Source organism: Macaca thibetana, chromosome 15 (genome assembly GCF_024542745.1).
Source record: "Macaca thibetana thibetana isolate TM-01 chromosome 15, ASM2454274v1, whole genome shotgun sequence".
In the NCBI taxonomy this organism is placed as follows: domain Eukaryota; kingdom Metazoa; phylum Chordata; class Mammalia; order Primates; family Cercopithecidae; genus Macaca; species Macaca thibetana.
Genome location: NC_065592.1, coordinates 10,440,551 through 10,461,169, shown reverse-complemented (window position 1 = coordinate 10,461,169; position 20,619 = coordinate 10,440,551). Strand labels below are relative to the sequence as shown.

General features: G+C 55.7%; 4 protein-coding genes across 14 annotated transcripts in view; 3 read left to right on the top strand and 1 right to left on the bottom strand.

Annotated features, from left to right (window-relative positions):
• SLC25A25 (solute carrier family 25 member 25) overlaps positions 1 to 10,449 on the top strand; it is a 44,956-nt gene extending 34,507 nt beyond the window's left edge. For 3 of the 6 annotated variants that reach the window (XM_050760077.1, XM_050760079.1, XM_050760081.1), the window contains exons 2-11: positions 1,650 to 1,776; positions 1,862 to 1,949; positions 2,954 to 2,989; positions 3,237 to 3,348; positions 4,596 to 4,754; positions 6,883 to 7,035; positions 7,335 to 7,442; positions 7,538 to 7,705; positions 8,229 to 8,379; positions 8,460 to 10,449. In XM_050760077.1, the coding sequence (XP_050616034.1) occupies positions 1,650 to 1,776; positions 1,862 to 1,949; positions 2,954 to 2,989; positions 3,237 to 3,348; positions 4,596 to 4,754; positions 6,883 to 7,035; positions 7,335 to 7,442; positions 7,538 to 7,705; positions 8,229 to 8,379; positions 8,460 to 8,644 (1,287 nt within the window). In that variant the 3' untranslated portion in view covers positions 8,645 to 10,449. The remainder of the gene's footprint in view (positions 1 to 1,649; positions 1,777 to 1,861; positions 1,950 to 2,953; positions 2,990 to 3,236; positions 3,349 to 4,595; positions 4,755 to 6,882; positions 7,036 to 7,334; positions 7,443 to 7,537; positions 7,706 to 8,228; positions 8,380 to 8,459) is intronic. The other 3 variants (XM_050760078.1, XM_050760080.1, XM_050760082.1) reach the window with 1 other exon arrangement.
• The window catches only part of DPM2 (dolichyl-phosphate mannosyltransferase subunit 2, regulatory), a 285,267-nt gene that overhangs the window by 166,276 nt on the left and 98,372 nt on the right, over positions 1 to 20,619 (bottom strand). The gene's annotated exons all lie outside the window — the stretch shown is intronic.
• Positions 1 to 20,619, top strand: part of BBLN (bublin coiled coil protein) — a 287,657-nt gene that overhangs the window by 222,475 nt on the left and 44,563 nt on the right. The window contains exon 1 of one of the 2 annotated variants that reach the window (XM_050760500.1): positions 20,181 to 20,184. The exons of the other annotated variant lie outside the window; for it this stretch is intronic. The gene's annotated coding sequence lies outside the window, so the exon portion shown is untranslated. Of the gene's footprint in view, positions 1 to 20,180; positions 20,185 to 20,619 lie in introns of those variants that run through there. 2 annotated transcript variants of the gene reach the window in all.
• DNM1 (dynamin 1) overlaps positions 3,046 to 20,619 on the top strand; it is a 158,627-nt gene continuing 141,053 nt past the window's right edge. Inside the window, 1 exon segment of the mRNA XM_050760507.1 lies at positions 3,046 to 3,049. The gene's annotated coding sequence lies outside the window, so the exon portion shown is untranslated.

Below are 20,619 nucleotides of genomic sequence, written 5' to 3'. Positions count from 1 at the left end.
CCAGAGGGCTCCCTGCCTGATGTTCACCTGCTGCCTAAATGGCTTGTCCACTCTATTTCCATTCCTGTTAGAGATCTGGAGCAGTCACTGTATAGGTGATTTATGTCACTCTTGGCTGAGAGCACAGATGTCCACAGGAAGTTAAATGTAACCTCAGATAGAAGATAAAATATGTACCAGCATCTGTCCCACATTCCAGCCACACCCCTCGCATTAGCCTTTTGAGCACGCCAGGTCATGGGGTATCTGTCATGGGGTATCTGTTCAGGCCTCCCTGCCCCTGGCACCCTTGGCAGCTGAGGAATCACAAGGCACCATCAGTAATGTGTCTAAGAGAGAGGTGCGGTGGTGATCCTTTGAGGATGTGAGCTAGCCAGTGGGCCATCCAGTTCCAGACTCCAGCTGGCTGTCCGTTGATTTCTCCCAGTGAGAAAGCTGGGGGACACAGGAAGACTGTACCATCTTCCTTGGGAGAGTCTCGGTTCCAGTTTTGGGTTCTGGATTCAGGGCGTTGCTGAGTTGGGGTGACTCACTTTCATCCCCCATGTTCTGGAGGTTAGCCTTGAGGGTGGTGGCAGGATCTGCAGGGAGGCGGCTTGGGAGGACCACGGCCCGACTTGCATCCCGCCCACCACTTCCCTAGCTGTCTGGCCTTGTGTAAATGTTTAGCCTCTCGGAACTCCTGTTTCCTTCTCTGTAAAATGGGGGAAATAACATTTCCTACCTCCTAGAGCTGTTTGCGAGGGGTTAGTGGGTTGCTAAAAGTAAAGCATTTAGCACGCCCTGTGGCCCGCGCTAGGTGCTGGGGAAATGTGCGCTCTCATGGCACAGTCCCAGTTGCTGGGCATCCACAACCATTAACAACTGCTGAACAAAGCCCACCTCCTGGGAGGTAGGGGTGGAGGGATTACTTTTGGAACCTCATTGCCAAGGAACAGTCTCTCAAAGCCTTCTTGGGACACTAAAGTGCTTTTCAGTGACAGACTGACAGAGCCAGGGCGGCTCTATCACCTGGCTTCCCTGAGAGCAGGGACTGGTAGTACCATCATACACATGCCCTTGGCTCCTTATACTTCCCCGGCCTTGGGTGCTGTGGCAGAGTCTGGCTCTGCCCCCAATTTTCACCCTGCCCACCAAATTCTTCTTGGACCAATGCCAGTTTTAGGAGGGAAACAGCGAGCTGCAGAATTCCTGTCGGAAAAAACTCCATGGCCATCCCCACGTCTCACCAGGGAGCATGTGTGGTTGAAGCCTGGGTCCAGGGACCCAGGGACGGCACTGCAGCAGAGCCACACTGCTCACCCTGGCTGTGCGGCACGTGGGTCTTCAGACTGACAAAGTGCCCAGCTGTCCCTGTTGGCCTCTGTCCAGAGGGCTCTTCCTGGGCTGCTCGTTTCCTCTCTGCTTGGGAGGGAGACAAGATTGGCGCTTGCCTGGGTTCTGGCCAACACTTGGGGCTCTAGGTGGTGGCTCTGGCATGTGAGTCAATTGCCATAGTGGCTCTGGGAGTGGAGCAGAAGCATCTTGGGTCCTTGGGGCCAGCTCTGCTCACGGATTAGTGCAGTCATTGCCTGGGGACGGGGCCCCACAAGGGACAAGGAAAGGCTGGTCCAGGAGCCAAAAGACAAAACCTTACTTTTCTTTTCTAGAAAATTGTACAAGCTGGAGATAAGGACCTTGATGGGCAGCTAGACTTTGAAGAATTTGTCCATTATCTCCAAGATCATGAGAAGAAACTGAGGCTGGTGTTTAAGAGTTTGGACAAAAAGAATGATGGTAAGTGTTGCCTTCAGAGCTGCAGCCGGTCCAGCCTTGGGCCTCCCTGTGCGCCTGGCTCCGCTCATGGCCTCTTTTCTTGTAGGACGCATCGACGCACAGGAGATCATGCAGTCCCTGCGGGACTTGGGAGTCAAGATATCTGAACAGCAGGCAGAAAAAATTCTCAAGAGGTGAGTGCTCAGCCAGCCTCTGTGTTTGGTTTAAGTGTGATGAAAGGAAGGCTCTGAGACTAACCCTGCGATGCCATTCCCTATGCTGACCCTGTTTCTCTGAACTTGGCCTTCTCGTGGTTTGAAAGGATGAATAAGTAGGCCGGGCACAGTGGCTCACGCCTGTAATCCCAGCACTTTGGGAGGCCGAGGCGGGCAGATCACGAGGTCAGGAGATCGAGATCATCCTGGCTAACACGGTGAAACCCCGTCTCTACTAAAAATACAAAAAAATTAGCAGGGCGTGGAGGCGGGCACCTGTAGTCCCAGCTACTCGGGAGGCTGAGGCAGGAGAATGGCGTGAACCCGGGAGGCGGAGCTTGCAGTGAGCCGAGATGGCGCCACTGCACTCCAGCCTGGGTGACTGATCGAGACTCTGTCTCAAAAAAAAAGAAAAAGAAAAGAAAGGATGAATAAGTAACCCCTGCGGGAGGCCAGCCCCTCCCCCAGCGTTGCAGGCCAGCTTTCATTTGAAGAATCACAGATCACCTGGAATGCTGCCCATCGGCCAGCATTTCCCATGAAGGGAAAACTAATTTGGAGGTGGTTCAAGTAGGTAAAAGGCCAGCAAAGACCACCTGTGTGTGGTGGGGGCAGGGCAGGGGGCTCACACTGCAGCCTCCATCCCAGGTGAATTTCTTCCCCATGCTAGTAACTTGCACTTAACAATTTAGTCAGAGGCGCTGCCCCACAAGATAGCTCCCTGGTGAGGGGTGGCTGCCAGGAAATCTCACGGAACAGCCCTGGGAGTTGCCGTCTGTCCTGGCTGGACCTTCCCAAAACCCCGTGGACCGAACGCTGGCTAGTCCTCGGGGACAGCAGCCCCGGGCTCAGCTGCTGTGGGGCTCGTCTCGTGCCGTGCTGTGCCCACGTCTCTGGGTGTGTGCTTGCTTCACTAACATGGCTCCGAGCACTTATGCGTGTTGTTTCTCCTCTCTCCTCCGCATCCTTTGTCTGTCTGTCAGAATACGAACGGGCCATTTCTGGGGCCCTGTCACCTAGTAAGTATCCGTGTCGCTCGTGACTGCCTCCCTTGACTTCCATGCCTGATCAGAACGGGGTTCTTGTGGGCCATTATATTGCCATTGTTGTGCTGAGTGGGGTGTGCAACCCCCTGCTCTTTCACCTGGGGGCAGAGGCGCCTCGTGTGGTTTCTGGGCATCCGAGGTGCCTGCCCTCGGCTCCCTGGGAGGTGGGGGGACGCAGCTGGCGGATGGGCACGTGGGCAGCCTCGCCTCTGTCTCGCAGCATGGATAAAAACGGCACGATGACTATCGACTGGAACGAGTGGAGAGACTACCACCTCCTGCACCCCGTGGAAAACATCCCCGAGATCATCCTCTACTGGAAGCATTCCACGGTGAGCCCCACACACCCGGGGCCCTCACCTGCTCCCAGGGCCTGGCCCCGAGTCACCCAGTTGTCCCCATCCCAGAGTGCAGCTAGGGCTTTCCAGCCGCCGCCTCCTCCACAGGAGATTGTCCCCTCTTCTGCCAGGTGAGGAGCACCTCTGGCCTCCCCTCCTGGAGCGGATGGTCCAGGGGGACAGGACTGCACAGCAGGACTCAGAGAGGGAGAGTAGAGCTGTCCGCATGTTCCCCCTGTTCTGGCCACTGGCCGCCTGAACAGCCCCATTGTTCACACACACGGGGGTCGTCTTCCAGGAACACCCTCCGTCCCCACGTGCTCCTGCTCATGGGCCACTTCAGACACCCTTCCCATGATGCTGCCTGTTCTGCCAAAGCTGGTATGACCCTTCCCCCTGGTGGGAGGGGGCCGAGGCAGAAGCTACTCTACAGAGAGCACCTAGGCAGAGCTGTGAGGTGTCCCCACGGGCACACACTTGCTGCCCTTTCACCGCTGCCCCCTGTGGTTTCATGTTCGGAAATGTGAGTCTGTATTGGTCTCTGGCCCTGAGCCCCTCACGCTTGGCATGTCCCTCTCTGAGTCCTGGTGTGCAGTCCTGTCCCCCTGGACAGTCCCCTCCAGGAGGAGAGGCCAGAGGGGCTCCTCACCTGCCTCTCACAGTGCCAGACCAGGGCTTGTTGGGTGAAATTAAGTGGACACCTCCAGGGGTGGGAGCAGCTGGCCCAGAGCTCTGGCCTTTAGCCCTGGGATCAGAGCAGAGGTGGCTCTAATCAGCCCGGATGCCACCCGGAGAGAGGTTACGCAGGGAGCGAGCCCTCGTGTTTGCTGAGGCCTTGCATAATGTTCTGCCAGTGTGATCTGGTTACACATGAGGTTTCAGACGGCTGTTACCCCAGCTTGATCCCTTCAGTGCAGCCAGCCTGGCGATCTCACACAGGCCTGTGAGCTGTTCTTAAGGAGCTCCCTGGAAGCTTTGCAAAGGGCCGGTGAATGGTTTTGTACCTGGCACCTTCCGGCTGTGTTCAGCTGAGGTTCTCTCCAGGCCCCCAGCTGGGGTGAGAACTCTGCTACCTTCAGAGTGAAGGGGAAGGCCCCAGTCCACTTCCCACCCAGGATCGTTGGCCTTCTCCCTGTCCTGTGGTCCCTGGCCTGGAGCCATGCTGGAGGGTAGAAGGCGACAGGTGCCAGCAGCCTTGCCCCGAGGGTCCTGAGTCGGGCTTATGCCATCTTTCCTCACAGATCTTTGATGTGGGTGAGAATCTGACGGTCCCCGATGAGTTCACAGTGGAGGAGAGGCAGACGGGGATGTGGTGGAGACACCTGGTGGCAGGAGGTGGGGCAGGGGCCGTATCCAGAACCTGCACGGCCCCCCTGGACAGGCTCAAGGTGCTCATGCAGGTATGTAGGGAAAAGGCCCCAGAGCCCTGGAGGGGCCAGTTTCCACTTGGGGGATGCTGCTTGGCTAGTTTTCCCTTTCTCTGGCTGGTGCCTGCTTTGGGCCCAGACTCTTCTAACCCCAATAAATTAAACTGGAATTATTGCTCAGACAGGGGGTACCAAAATGTCACTCTAGGTGACATTTTGTGCAGAGCGGATCTAATTTTATCTGAGGCATCACATTACAGGGGCATAATGTGGACAGGTGAAGCTACCGAGACTGGGGTGAGGCAGGAACCAATTTCTGTAAGCACGTCTTGTGTACGTTACCCCACAGTGGGGTCAGCAGAGCCTCACCTGACCCAGATGCCAGTGGGAAGCCACACCATTACCTTGGCCAGGTACGCAAATCCATGTCCACACAGCAGAGATAAGCTGGGCTGATGTCAAGGCAGAATTGTGAAACGCACACAACAACACTGGTGGACTTTGATGTCTGCATGGTGACTGGCCACCACCGATCCCCTTGCTCGTACCTAGTACTTCTTGTGCCAGGAGCCCAGCTTGGACGAGCTGCCTCCTTTCCCTCCCCCGCCTGCCTTGCTGGGCCTCCCTGTGTCGCACGGAGACAAAGGAAGCAGGTGGTTCAGGGCAGAGTGCCTTGGGCTTGGACTCTGCCCAGGGCACCACCACAGCGGCCTCCCTTCTTCTTGTGGCCTTGAGCAAACCCCTTTCCCTCGCAGGACTTCCCCTCCTCTGTGAAAACAGGGGCTTGAACAACTGCCTCATCCTTTTGTTTTTTTAGCAGAATTGTCAGGGATGTTGTAGAGATTGAAAGCAGGCCTTGGGTGAAATCAAATGCCTGGGATGTGCCTTTAAACCAGCATGGGTGGGGCAGCAGGAGAGAGGTTGGCTGTGGTTTGATCATTGTTTTAATATGTTTTAAGGTTTTTTTATAATGAAAAATTCGATTTTAAAAAATTATTATTATTGTTATTTTTTTTTTGAGACAGTCTTTCTCGGCTGCCCAGGCTAGAGTGCAGTGGTGTGATCTCGGCTCACTGCAGCCTCCCCCACTGGGTTCAAGCAATTCTACCACCTCAGCCTCCCTAGTATCTGGGATTACACCCACACGCTACCACCCCTGGCTAATTTTTGTATTTTTAGTAGAGATGAGATTTCTCCATGTTGGCCAGGCTGGTCTGGAACTCCTCACATCATGTGATCCGCCCACCTCAGCCTCCCAAAGTTCTGGGATTACAGGTGTAAGCCACCAAGCCCAACCTTTTTTTTTTTTTTTCCCCCTCTAAGATAGAGTCTCACTCTGTCACCCAGGCTGGAGTACAGGGACACGATCTCGGCTCACTGCAACCTCCACCTCCTGGGTTCAAGCAGTTCTCCGTGCCTTAGCCTCCAAAGTAGCTGGGATTACAGGTGTCTGCCACCACGCCTGGCTAACTTTTGTATTTTTAGTAGAGACGGGCTTTCACCATGTTGGCCAGACTGGTCTCGAACTCCTGACCTCAAATGATCCACCTGCTTCGGCCTCCCAAAGAGCTGGGATTACAGGCATGAGCCACCGCACCCGACCTTGATTTTTTTTTTTTTTTTTTTTTTGAGACGGAGTCTCGCTCTGTCACCCAGGCTGGAGTGCAGTGGCCGGATCTCAGCTCACTGCAAGCTCCGCCTCCCGGGTTCACGCCATTCTCCTGCCTCAGCCTCCCGAGTAGCTGGGACTACAGGTGCCCGCCACCTCGCCCGGCTAAGTTTTTGTATTTTTAGTAGAGACAGGGTTTCACTGTGTTAGCCAGGATGGTCTCGATCTCCTGACCTCGTGATCTGCCCGTCTCGGCCTCCCAAAGTGCTGGGATTACAGGCTTGAGCCACCTCGCCCGGCCTTTTTTAAGTCATCTTTATGGAGATGTTCAGGACAAGGCTGGCAACTGATAGATACCCAGTACAATGGAGCTGAACCTCACTGAGCCGTGTTGGGTTACTTTGGTCTTGTGATTCCAAGCTCATCTTCAAAACTCACAGAAGAAAGAGCCTTCGCTTTGGCCACAGCCAGTTGGCCAGCAGAGGCTCTTGGCCGGGTGAGGCAGCCTATGGCCCCCCCGGGTCCGTCTAACTGCTTGGTCCTCCCTCCCAGGTCCATGCCTCGCGCAGCAACAACATGGGCATCATTGGCGGCTTCACTCAGATGATTCGAGAAGGAGGGGCCAGGTCACTCTGGCGGGGCAATGGCATCAATGTCCTCAAAATTGCCCCCGAATCAGCCATCAAATTCATGGCCTATGAGCAGGTGAGGACCCAGCTCCTCAGGGAGGGTCACCAGCCAGTGGCTATTCACTGTCTGGACTTGCTGGCTTTCCCTGAACTGAGCTCCCTGACACTTGGAACCAGCCATGGTACCCCAGGGACAGCAGGGCGAGGCGGGAGGCCCGGGCTCGCCACCAGTTCCTTACATTTCTGGGCAGCATAAAATGTGCCAGGGACTCCAGGGCTCAGCTGAGACCGCCTGGCTCCAGGAGGAAGGGAGGGGCAGCAGCAGGTGCCTCAACCTCTGGGTATATCGGGTGGTTTGTTTGCTCCTGGTTCTAGATCAAGCGCCTTGTTGGTAGTGACCAGGAGACTCTGAGGATTCACGAGAGGCTTGTGGCAGGGTCCTTGGCAGGGGCGATCGCCCAGAGCAGCATCTACCCAATGGAGGTGAGGGGCCACCTGGGTCCTGGGCCGGGCAGTGGGCACGGGACTGGGGAGAGGTGCAGGCTGTGCTCACGCTTCCCGCCGCTCCTGTTATGCAGGTCCTGAAGACCCGGATGGCACTGCGGAAAACAGGCCAGTACTCAGGAATGCTGGACTGCGCCAGGAGGATCCTGGCCAGAGAGGGGGTGGCCGCCTTCTACAAAGGCTATGTCCCCAACATGCTGGGCATCATCCCCTATGCCGGCATCGACCTCGCAGTCTATGAGGTGAGGCCCAAGAGGGCTGAGGCCCCGGCCCAAGCCGGACAGGTTTAGAAACCCCCACCCAGCACACCTCCGCCTGCTGTCTCTCTCCTTGACGGACGCATGCCTAGTGCAGGACACTGCATCAAAGACTGCGTCTCCTTCCGGCTCCTGTGTTTATTGCAAGCTTTCCTTCATCCTGCCTGCCTCTGGCAGCCCCTGTGAGCCCTGCATCCAGGCTCTGCGTCCCCAGGGGCTCAGCAGGCAGATCCCCAGAGCAGGGTGGCCCCTAGGGGCTTGCAGGCCCCAGCACACTCCAGACAGACCCCAGAAGTCAGCCCTTCTGTGTGGGGTAGGCGGTGTTCCCTCTACCTTGTCCTGGAATTCCCAGTGACAGCAGAAACAGGACAGCCAGGCTAGGAGTCCAGCCAGGCCCCGGGCCCGGCAGTTGGGTTCCAGTGGCCTGAGGACCCAGTAACAGCCCCCTGTTTCTTGCTGCCTCGCTAGCCCTTCCTGGGGCTTATCCCATGCTCCCTTCCCCTTCTAGACGCTCAAGAATGCCTGGCTGCAGCGCTATGCAGTGAACAGTGCGGACCCCGGTGTGTTTGTGCTCCTGGCCTGTGGCACCATGTCCAGTACCTGTGGCCAGCTGGCCAGCTACCCCCTGGCCCTAGTTAGGACCCGGATGCAGGCACAAGGTAAGGCTGGCCCTGGGCAGTCCCCTGGGAGTTCGGAGGGTGCGGAGAGAAGCATCTGACTGGTGGCCTCCCTCCTGCAGCCTCCATTGAGGGCGCTCCAGAGGTGACCATGAGCAGCCTCTTCAAACAGATCCTGCGGACCGAGGGGGCCTTCGGGCTGTACAGGGGGCTGGCCCCCAACTTCATGAAGGTCATCCCAGCCGTGAGCATCAGCTACGTGGTCTACGAGAACCTGAAGATCACCCTGGGCGTGCAGTCGCGGTGACGGGGGGAGGGCGGCCCCGCCGTGGACTCGCTGATCCTGGGCCGCAGCCCGGGGTATGCAGCCATCTCATTCTGTGAATGTGCCAACACTAAGCTGACTCGAGCCAAGCTGTGAAAACCCTAGATGCACCCCAGGGAGGGTGGGGAGAGCTGGCAGGCCCAGGGCTTGTCCTGCTGACCCCAGCAGACCCTCCTGTTGGTTCCAGGGAAGAGCACAGGCATTCCTTAGGGTCCAGGGTCAGCAGGCTCCAGGCTCACATGTGTAGGGACAGGACATTTTCTGCAGTGCCTGCCAATAGCGAGCTTGGAGGCCGGCTTCGTTCTTCCATTTCAGCTGCTGGCCACGGCCCCTGCCCTCTGGCCTGCCGTACATCTCCCTGTGCCCTCTGCTTCCTGCCTCTCAGCTGATGTAATAAGGTGGGAGGAGGGCTACAGCCCACATCCCACCCCCTCATCCAACCCCGTAGTCCATGGTGAAAGGTGAGGTCACGTGGCCTCCCAGGCCTGACTTCCCAGCCTAAAGCATCGACGCCAACTTGGCTGTGCAAGGAAGAGGAAAGGGTCTGGCCTTGGCGCTCACTGGCATCTGAGCCCTGCTGATGGCTGGGACTCCTGGGCATGCATGGGAGTGCATGGGGCTTGGGCTGCCTGGCCTGTCTGCACAGAAGGCAAGTGCTGGGGCTTATGGTGCTCTGAGCCGGCCCAGGCCCCGTCAGGATGGGCACCACCTCAGAACCAAACTCACTGTCCCCACCGTGGCACGAGGGTGGTGGAGCGCCGTGTTTGAGGGCGAAGGGCAGAGCGTTGGCGTGTTCTGGCAAGGGAAGGAAAAGGTGTTGGAGGCCTTAATTATGCATTGTTGGGAAAAGGGTTTTGTCCAGAAAGACCAGCCAGACAAATGAGCGACTTCTGTGCTTCCAGAGGAAGGCGAGGGAGCAGGGAGCTTGGCTGACTGCTCAGAGTCTGTTCTGACGCCCTGGGGGTTCCTGTCCAACCCCAGCGGGGGCGCAGCGGGACCAGCCTCACATTCCACTCGTGTCACTGCTTGGAACCTATTTATTTTGTATTTATTTGAACAGAGTTATGTCCTAACTATTTTTATAGATTTGTTTAATTAATAGCTTGTCATTTTCAAGTTCATTTTTTATTCATATTTATGTTCATGGTTGATTGTACCTTTCCAAGCCCACCCAGTGGGGTGGGAAGAGAAGAAGAAGGGGGACCTTGGGCCGCCGCAATCACGTCTGTCCAGAGAAATTCCTTATGGGACTGAAGGCAGAAAAGCGGCCAGAAGGCAGCCCTGGGTCCTTTCCTTTGGCAGGTTGGGGAAGTCAAATCCTTCCCCCTAGCCTTAGGATTTCAGGGTTTGACTAGGGGCCTGGAGAGAGAGGGAGGAACCTCAATAACCTTGAAGGTGGAATCCAGTTATTTCCTGCACTGCGAGGGTTTCTTTATTTCACACTTTCTGAATGTCAAGGCAGTGAGGTGCCTCTCACTGTGAATCTGTGGTGGGCGGGGGCTGGAGGAGAGGGTGGGGGGCTGGCTCCCTCCCTCCCAGCCTTCTGCCGCCCTTGCTCAACAATGCTGGCCAACTGGCGACGTCACAGTTGCACTTCCATTCCACCAGAATGACCTGATGAGGAAATCTTCACTCTTCAATAGGATGCAAAGATCAATGCAAAAATTATTGTTATATATGAACGTATATAGTTATAACTGGAATCGTCAAAAAGCAAATTAAGAAAGAAATGGAAGTTGGAAGTTGTCATTTAAAGCAGCCTTCTAATAAAGTTGTTTCAAAGCTGATCACAGAGCCAGTATTTTTCTGACACCCCGGACCCTGTGTGGTCCAGGGTTGTTGACATGTTAGAAAATGAGTGCAAAGTTTTCCCCTCTGGAGCCTGGGTGGCGCCCCCTTTCGGCTTCTTAGAGGCACTCCCTCTTTAGTGGGTGTTTGTTCGATTTGGGGTGCTCTGACAAAGTCACCAGTGCCCTGAGTTGCTGTAGGGTTGTTCCTCAGCCTGTCTCAGGCGGGGGGGTGTCTGTCCCTCCGCCAGAAGTGCCGTCTTCACAGAGACACCAAGGACATCGCTGGGCTTCTCTCCCCTCCCCCCAGCTGCCCCTCCCAGCCTCACCCCGCTCCTGCCTCCCCATACCCTCTCAGTAACCTCATCTCACTGAGGATTACCTTCAATATCTATATTTAGATGACCCTCCTTTTATACTTGAACCAATTCCAGCTTCATCAGTACAACTGTGAAATCCATATCCACTTAAACAGCACATCCAGTTCAGCGAGTCAGAAGCCAAACCCTTAATTTTCCTCCCAAAATCTGCTTCTCCATTTTCCTCATGCCAGCAAATGGCAACTCCTTTCTTCTATGAACTTAAGCCAAACACCTTGTAGTCAACCTGACTCTGTACTTCCCTCTGGTTCCAGGGCAGTCCAGCAAATACCGTCAGCCTCACCCACAAAATAGATCTGCTCTCTGGCCACTTCTCCCAACCTCCACCCCTGCCACCGGTCACAGGCAGTGTCATGTCTCACCTGGACGACTGCAAGACCTAAACTTCCCCCTGCTTCCCTTCACTCTCCACCCCAAGCCCGAGGGGCCCTTCAAAAACCTAAGTGGATAACCAGGCGTGGTGACAGGTGCCTATAATCCCAGCTACCCTGGAGGCTGAGGCAGGAGAATGGCTTGAACCTAGGAGGCAGAGGTTGTGGTGAGCTGAGATCACACCACTGCACTCCAGCCTGGGTGACAGAGTAAGACTCTGTCTCAAAAAAAGAAAACCTTAGTTGTTCATGTCACTCAAATCCTCCAATGAATAGAGAAGCTGGCCGGGCACGGTGGTTCACGCCTGTAATCCCAGCACTTTGGGAGACCAAGGTGGGCACATCACCTGAGGTCGGGAGTTCAAGACCAGCCTGGCCAACGTGGCAAAACCCCATCTCTACTAAAAATACAAAAATTAGCCAGGCGTGGTGGTATTCACTTGTAATCCCAGCTACTTGGGAGTCTGAGGCAGGAGAATCGCTTGAACCTGGGAGGCAGAGGTTGTAGTGAGCCAAGATCACACCACTGAACCTGGGTGACAGCGAGACTCCATCTCAAAAAAAAAAAAAAAAAAAAAAAAAAAACGAAAAAGACAAGCCACAGGCTAGGAGAAAATCTTTGCAGTACATGTAATCTAACAGAGGATCTGTTTCCAGCATGTATTAAGTGTCTTAACGCAAAAAGAAGAGGACAAGCCAGTTAACAACTGGCATTTCCTTTTTTTTTTTTTTTTTTTTTTTTTTTGAGACGGAGTCTCGCTCTGTCGCCCAGGCTGGAGTACAGTGGCGGGATCTCAGCTCACTGCAAGCTCCGCCTCCCAGGTTCACGCCATTCTCCTGCCTCAGCCTCCCGAGTAGCTGGGACTACAGGCGCCCGCCACCTCGCCCGGCTAATTTTTTTGTATTTTTTAGTAGAGACGGGGTTTCACTGTGCTAGCCAGGATGGTCTCGATCTCCTGACGTCGTGATCCGCCCGTCTCGGCCTCCCAAAGTGCTGGGATTACAGGCGTGAGCCACCGCGCCCAGCCAACAACTGGCATTTCCAAAAGCAAGATGACTTAATGGCCAATAAACGTGAAAAAGAGCTTAACTCCATTACTTGTCAGGGACAAGCAAAACATTGAATGAGGCCCAGAGCAGTGGCTCACACCTGTAATCCCAGCACTTCAGGAGGGTGAGGCTGGAGATCACTTGAGGCCAGGTGTTCAAGACCAGACTATGCAATACAGCAAGGCCCCATCTCTACCAAAACAGTTAAAAGCATTTAATAAGATACCAGTGCGTACACACTAGAAGGACTAGAACTAAAGATGTCAGCACTGTAGTTTGATGAGAATTTGGGAGCAGCCACACTCCTCAGACTCTGCTAGCACAAGGTAAAATGCCAATCATTTTGGAGAATTCAGCCTGGCCATACCTGAATTTTTTAAAAAGGGAAGCAAAAACCCTCTAGTATTTCCTTTCTCACCAGAAGACAAAAGTCCCCATGTGGCCTTCAAGCCCTGCGTCACCAGCCTACCCCCAGCCAGAGGTGGATTTGCCAGAAAGCAGTAAAGAAATTTGGGTCACCTTAGAAATAGAGAAGCGAGGCCAGGCACGGTGGCTCATGCCTGTAATCCCAGCACTTTGGGAGGCCGAGGCGGGTGGATCGCCTGAGGTCAGGAGTTCAAGACCAGCATGGCCAACATGGCAAAACCCTGTCTCTACTTTAAAAAAAAAAAAAAAAAAAATTAGCTGGGCGTGGTGGTGCACACCTATAATCCCAGCTACTCGGGAGGCTGAGGCAGGAGAATCATCAAAGCCGGGAGGCGGAGGTTGCAGTGAGCTGAGATCGCACCATTGCCCTCCAGCCTGGGAAACAAGAGTGGAAAAAAAAAAAAAAGAAATAGAGAAGGGGCCAGGTGTCATTCTCCATCCGTCTTCTCTTTCTCCCCTGCACTTTTCAAGTCATTACACTACTTATTTTCATTGCTGGGTTTCATCTGTTCCCTCGCCCATGAACGTGAACTCCTTGAGGGTGGAGGTGTCTGTTGGCTTTGTTCACTGCTGCTCCCAGCACCTGGAGCCTGAACAGTGTTCAGTGAATGCTTAACATCCAAGTGTTTCTTGGTGTTGTCGACAGAATTATGCCCCCACCACAAGATGTCCGTGTCCTAATCCCTGGAAGCTGTGAATCCCATTACGTGGCCGGGAGAATGAAGGAGGCAGATGGAATGAAGGTTGCTAATCAGCTGACCTTCAAACAGGGAGATGGATTATCCTGGGTCACTGGGGGGCCAGTGTGATCACAAGGGTCCTCCAGTGTGGAGGAGGAGGCAGGAGAGAGAACAGAGAGATGGCATGAGAAGGACTCAGGTCTCCGCTGCTGTCTTGAAGGTGGGGGAAGGGGCCACGAACCAAGGAACGCAGGCAGCCTCTAGAAGCTGGAAAGGCACAGACTGGATCCTCCCTTTCCTCCCCTGGAGCCTCCAGAAGGAACACGGCCCTGCAGACACCTTGATTTTAGCCCCATGAGGCCCATTTCAGACTCCTCTGACCTCTAGTGAGATTATAAACCTGCATTATTTAAGCCACTTCCCACCTACTGGGCCCCTGGTGGAGATAAAATCCCCTTAGTCAGGGTTTACAACCAGAGTCCTGGGCAGGGGAGGGCACGGTGGGAGCAGGGGGCACATCTCAAAGTCTGACTAGAGGCACGGTGCTCCTACAGACCCACCTGAGTCCGGCTGGCATGGTAGGTCCAGGGGAGCCCTGGGGCCGGGGTGGTGCAGGTGGCTGGCAGATCCCTCCTCGTCCTCCAGGAAGCCCAAGCTCTGTGGGGCCCCCTCAGTCACTCAGGTCTTTGGGGACACAGTCACAGGTTCCTGTCCTCCGCGAGGGGCCCAAGAGCCTGGAGCTGTGCCACCCTGGTCCAGGCAACAAGGGGTCAAGGCAAGGAAACAGCGGTGGGGCACGTGGTGGGTCAGGACAGCTGCAGAGCGGCTTCCCATAAACAGACTGGGACAGTGGGTGTCCCTGTTCCACAGCATCCAAGCTGAGTGACCTTGGGCAAGTCACGCCCCCTCTCTGAGCCTGTGTGCTTGTCCATTGGATGAGAGCAAGACGAGCCAGGCAGCGCTGTTGGAACATTGACTTGAAACGAGGCAGGAAATGGGATGCAGCCGGGCCTAACGGCTTCATCTCCCAGCTGCCCTAATTCCTCCGGCATTCAGTCAGTAATCCCGCCTTAATCCTCTCGGGCCTGGGATCTCAGGCACCTGCGAGGAAATCCAGAGCCACTTGAGCCGTGTGGTCCGGTGGGTCCTCCTCGCGGGGGCACTGCCCACGCAGGACTTTACTTAGCAATCAGCAGGTGTAGGAAGTGCCACTGCCGCCAGGTCCCCATTTCACAGACAAGGAAACTAAGGTTTAGGAGGGGAGGGGACTTGCCCAGGACCTAGGATGCAGCGGACCCCAACTGGCAGGCGGCACGTAGGGGAGTGAAGCTGGGGTGGGCTCTGCTGGGGCTGCCCACCAGGAACTGGGGGGAAGGCAGAGAGCTGCTGCCCACACCAGACCCTGCAAGCTGGAATCATGCCACAACCCACCCTCGGGACCTTCACCAAGTTAGACGTGCCCAAGGGACGGGCACTCTGCCTCACCTCAGAAGGGTGGCACCTGGTCCTGGGCTGCCTCCTTGCAGCCAGGAGGCCACAGAGAGCCTGGGAAACATGGGGCAGGCCTGCGCTTGAATCCTGGGTCCCGGCGGTGTGATCTTGGGCAAATCTTCTGCCTCTCTGAGCCTCAGTTTCCTCACTAGCAAGACAGGCACGACGCCTTCTGACAGCTCGCGGGGGAAGCGACTGTTCTCGTTCACATAAAGGGTCAATGTGAAACAGATTCAAACCAGCTCTGTTGACACGGAAGCCCTGTTCTCACCTGGGGCTCGCCCTGTGCTGCCCTAGTCCAGATTTCACCGGTCTGAGTGCGTTGGAAAGTAGGGGAAGGGTGGGAACAGGTGGGGCGGGTGTGCTGGGCCCAGCCCGCCCAGGTGCGGACCTTGCTCCCTACAGCAGCAGCAGCAGCAGCAGCAGGCCGCATGGCCTGGGCTGGCCACGAGGGGGCAGCAGGGAGGGCATGCTATGATAGAACCTCCATCCTGCAGATGGGTAAACTGAGGCCAGGGAGGGCCCCAGGCCTGCCCCAGTTCCCCAAAGGGCAAGATAAACCTAGGTCTCCTGCTCTCAGCTCCTCCGAACTCAGGGGCTGGCCAGGGAACAGCCGCAGGACATGGCTCTCTTGGTCATTTGCTATCACCCACCAGCACAGCCCCGTGGCCCAGGAGGAGCCGTTATCTCCCATGGCAGCTGTTGAGGCTGATGATTGGTGGAGCGGGCCCCACCCATGCTAGACAGTACGGGGCACCCTTAACTGAACTGAAGAGCCCAGCCTCCCACCCCATCTTACAGATGAGGACACTGGCACGGACTGGAAACCCTGGGACTTCCCAGGTCACCACATGTCCCATCGCTGTTGCTCTTCCCTGACTACACCTGGCTTAAATCTAGGTATTGGTGTCCTGGGGCAGCTGTGACCAATAACCACACACTTGGTGACTTCAAACACCACAAATGGCTGGGAGCCGTGGCTCACTCCTGTAATCCCAGCACTTTGGGAGGCTAAGGCAGGCAGATCGCTTGAACCCAGGAGTTGGAGACCAGCTTGGGCAACATAGTAAGACCCCATCTCTACAAAAAATACAAAAGTTAGCCAGCGTGGTGGCACACACCTGTGGTCCTAGCTACTTGGGAGGCTGAGGCCGGAGGATCACTTGAGCCCATGAGTTGGAGACCAGCCTGGGCAACACAGTGAGACTCTATATCTTCAAAACATTAAAAAAAAATTCTCCAGGCATGGTGGCACGTGCCCATAGTCCCAGTTATTCAGGACGCTGAGGTGGGTGGATCACTTGAGCCTAGGAGTTCAAGGCTGCAGTGAGCCATGATCCTGCCCCTGTACTCCAGCCTGGACAACAGAGCAAGACCCTGTCTAAAAAAAAAAAAAAAAATGAACAGACACACAAAAGCAAACCAGCACCCTCCCCATAAGCTCACTCTCCCCAGGGAGGAGGGAGCTTGCTGTTCTCAGGACTCTTTCCATTCTTACTTCCTGAAGTCCTTGACCTTGAGCTCTTGGAGCCAGTGGGGAACACAGCAGGGCGTGTGTTCTGAGAACAGACAGCAGACCCTACCAGCTTCATAAAAACACGCCCTCTGCGTATCGGAGGTTTACGGATGCCATTTCCCAGTCGGGATGGGGCTTGCCCCAGGGCACAGTGGGCAGTGGCCAGGTCCTGAACTCAGGTCTTCTGAAGCCATCAAGACCACAGGGAACCGTGAATGGTGGCTCACACCTGTAATCCTAGCACTTTGGGAGGCCACGGAGGAAGGATTGCTTGAGGCCAGGAAGTTAAGACCAACCTGGCCAACATAACAAGAACCAGTCTCTATTTTTTATTATTTATTTGTTTAGAGATGAAGTATCCCTCTGTCACCCAGGCTGGAGTGCAGTGGCACAATCTCGGCTCACTGCAGCCTCCATCTCCCGGATTCAAGCGATTCTCCTGCCTCAGTCTCCCGAGTAGCTGGGATTACAGGCATCCACCACCACACCTGGCTAATTTTTGTATTTTTAGTAGACACAGGGTTTCGCCATGTTGGCTAGGCTGCTCTCAAACTCCTGACCTCAAGTGATCCACCCGCCTCAGCTCCCAAAGTGCTGGGATTACAGGCATGAACCACCGCTCCTGGCCTTTATTTATTTATTTATTTTGAGATGGAGTCTTGCTCTGTTGCCCAGACTGGAGTGCAGTGGTACAATCTTGGCTCACTGCAACCTCCCTGGCCTCTTTTTTTTTTTTTTTTTTTTTTCTTGGCCTCTATTTTTTAAACAAAGAGAAAAACAGACCACAGAGACCATGCTGTGACCTGAGGATGGCACTAATGGGGCATGGAATCCTGGCTTGGAGCCCATTCCTAAGAAGAGGCATTTCTTCTTTCTTCTTCTTTCTCCTTCTCCTTCTCCTTCCTTCTTCTTTTTTTTTTTTTTTTTTTTTTTTTTTTGAGAGGGTCTCACTTTGTTTCTCAGGCTGGAGTGCAGTGGGGCAGTCATACCTCACTGCAGCCTCAAACTCCTGGGCTCAGGTGACCCTCCCACCTCAGCCTCCTGAAGTGCCGGGCTTACAGGGATGAGCCACTGTCCCCATCCTCAAGAGGTATGTTTCTTCCTAGCCACTCATCTTCGGACCGTTACAGCTAAGCCCATTTTCATACAGATGGACAGAGTCGCTGGGTAATGAGGGTGCCGAGATTCATTCCTGGAATTGGCCGCGAGGTGGCAGCAGCAGGCCTTGTTTCCATCTCCTACGCGGCTTGGCGGGGCTCTGGCGCCCTCTGGTGGCTATGGGAAAACACGCCAAGAGGTGTGACGGAGAAACATTGGGGAAACTGAGGCAGAGTTGTTACCTCTAGGGAGATACTCGCGGGGAGAAGTTGGGCCTAAGTGGTGTCCCGCGGTGGCCTCAGTCTGACTGGCCATTCTCCAGCCTGTCAGGTCTGGTTAGCACAGTCCTGGACCCTAGGCTCCTCCCCAACTGCAGCAGCCCCGGGGAAAGAGCCCTGGTCCAGGACTCAGGCCCCTGTTCCCAGCGCGGTTTAGCTGCCAACCAGATCTCCTTCTGCAAGAGGAGAAACAGAAGGAAACTTCATTCCTGAGTGTGTGGAGCCAGGAAAAGGGGCAATGCCTGGTGGCTGGGGCCGGATCTACATCCGGGGCCTCCTAAGTAAGACCAGGACCTCGAGGGGAGGCTGAAGGGAGGAGCCACAGCCCGCAGTCACTGGGCTGAGCAGGAGGAACATTCAAAAGGTCTGGGAGCACACGGTGGGGTCCTCAGCAGTGAGATCCTCCCCCGGCCTCCGTGTCATGGACAGAAGGTGGACGCCTTGTCACGAGCTGGCCACATCAGATGCTCTCTTTCGGGACTTTGGGACTGAGAAAGAGAGAGGTGAGTCAGCCTCCGTGTGCAGCTGGAAAGGTATCAGGTAACCCTGGGCAGGGTGTGAGGATGGCAGGAAAAGCCTGTGTGTGAAGGGAAGGGAAGGGAAGTGAGAGTGGGGAGCAGGGATGGAGGGATGCTGGGATGGAGGATGGAGGGTACAGGGATACAGGAATGGAGGGATGGAAAAATAGAGGGATGCAGGAATGGAGGGATGAAGAGGTGCAGGGATACTGCGGTGGAGGGATGCAGAGAACAGAGGCATGGAGGGATGTGCGATGGAGGAATGCAGGGATCGAGGGATGGAGGACGTAAGGGTACAGGGATGGGGGATGGAGGGGTGCAGGGATGGAGAATGGAGGGGTACAGCAAAGGAAGGGTGTGGAGATGGAGAAATGGAGGGGTGCAGGGATGGAGGGATGCAGGGATGGAAGGATGGAGGGGTTCAGGGATGGAGGGGTGTAGGGATGGAGGGGTGCAGGGAGGGGGATGGAGGGGTACAGGGATGGAGGGATGGAGGGGTACAGGGATGGAGGGATGCAGGGATGGATGGGAGGGGGTACAGGGATGGAGGGATGGGGATGCAGGGATGGAGGGGTTCAGGGATGGAGGGGTACAGGGATGGGGGTTCAGGGATGGAGGGGTGTAGGGATGGAGGGATGCAGGGATGGAGGGATGGAGGGGTACAGGGATGGAGGGGTGTAGGGATGGAGGGATGGAGGGGTACAGGGATGGAGGGATGGAGGGATGCAGGGATGGAAGGATGGAGGGGTTCAGGGATGGAGGGGTTCAGGGATGGAGGGGTGTAGGGATGGAGGGATGCAGGGGTACAGGGATGGAGGGATGCAGGGGTGCAGGGATGGAGGGATGGAGGGGTACAGGGATGGAGGGATGGAGGGGTACAGGGATGGAGGGATGCAGGGATGGAAGGATGGAGGGGTTCAGGGATGGAGGGGTGTAGGGATGGAGGGAGGGGTACAGGGATGGAGGGATGGAGGGGTGCAGGGATGGAAGGATGGAGGGGTACAGGGATGGAGGGGGAGGGGTCAGGGATGGAGGGGTGTGGAGGGGTACAGGGATGGAGGGATGCAGGGGTACAGGGATGGAGGGATGGAGGGGTTCAGGATGCAGGGGTACAGGGATGGAGGGATGGAGGGATGGAGGGATGCAGGGGTACAGGGATGGAGGGATGGAGGGGCAGGGGTACAGGGATGGAGGGATGGAGGGATGCAGGGATGGAGGGATGGAGGGGTTCAGGGATGGAGGGGTGTAGGGATGGAGGGATGGAGGGGTTCAGGGATGGAGGGATGGAGGAGTGCAGGGATGGAGGGGTGCAGGGATGGAGGGAGGGTCCTCCCTCAGTGCCCCATGGTGTTCCTGGCCTAGTTCCTGCCCTGCTGAGGGAGACACCCTGGGTCCCTGGAGCAAAGGCCCCTCAGGACTTTAGGCCTGGCCAATGACGTGGAAATGCTGTTCTGGACACAGTGGTGGCTCTGGGTGCCCTGACACCTGCTGGCCTCTCAGAGGCAGCTGCTGTGACTCCTAAGGCCACAGACGGGTACAGCCTCAGGCCTGGCCGCCTCCTCTCTCCTGCAGCCCAAGTACCTGGAGTTAACACCCACAGAGGGCACATGGTGGGGGCTGGCTGATGGACTGTGGTGCAGCCAGGCAGCAGGGCACTATGTAGCCATGAGAACAAGTCAGTGTGACATATGTTGACAGGGAGACGCCCAGGATGGGGATGAGAACAGAGCCGGTGGCAGACCAGCCCCGTGGGAAAAACCGAGGTCACCAGCCACACAGCCACCTGCTTCCAAATGTCACACTGGCTGTCTCGAGCACTCACTTCTACCTTACTCAAATGTTCGCTTTTATGGGAAACTTGAGTTATTTTGTTTTTAAAATACTAATAAAATAAAACTTAAAAAAGTTTCCTGGCTGGGCATGGGGGCTCACGCCTGTAATCCCAGCACTTCGGGGGGCTGAGGTGGGCAGTTCCCTTGAGCCCTAGAGTGCAAGGTCAGCCTGGGTAACACGGCAAAACCCAGGATCTACAAAATATAAAAAATTAGCTGGGCGTGTTGGTGCGCACCTGTGGTTCCAGCTACTTGGAGGGTGAGGTGGATCACTTAAACCTGGGAGGTCGAGGTTGCAGTGAGCTATGACTGCGCCACTGCATCCCAGCCTGGGTGACAGAGCGAGACCCTGTCTCAAAAAAAAAAGTTTCTCAAGAGGGTATGAGGACGCTGTCCAGTCCCCCCAATCGGAAGGACCCAGTGGGTGGAGTTGGGCTCACTGGCCTCTGGAGGGCCCCTGGCAGGCCAGCCCACCTCAGTTAAGTCAGGGAACTGGGGAGCCCCATCCTGGGTGCTCTGTGCAGGAAAGG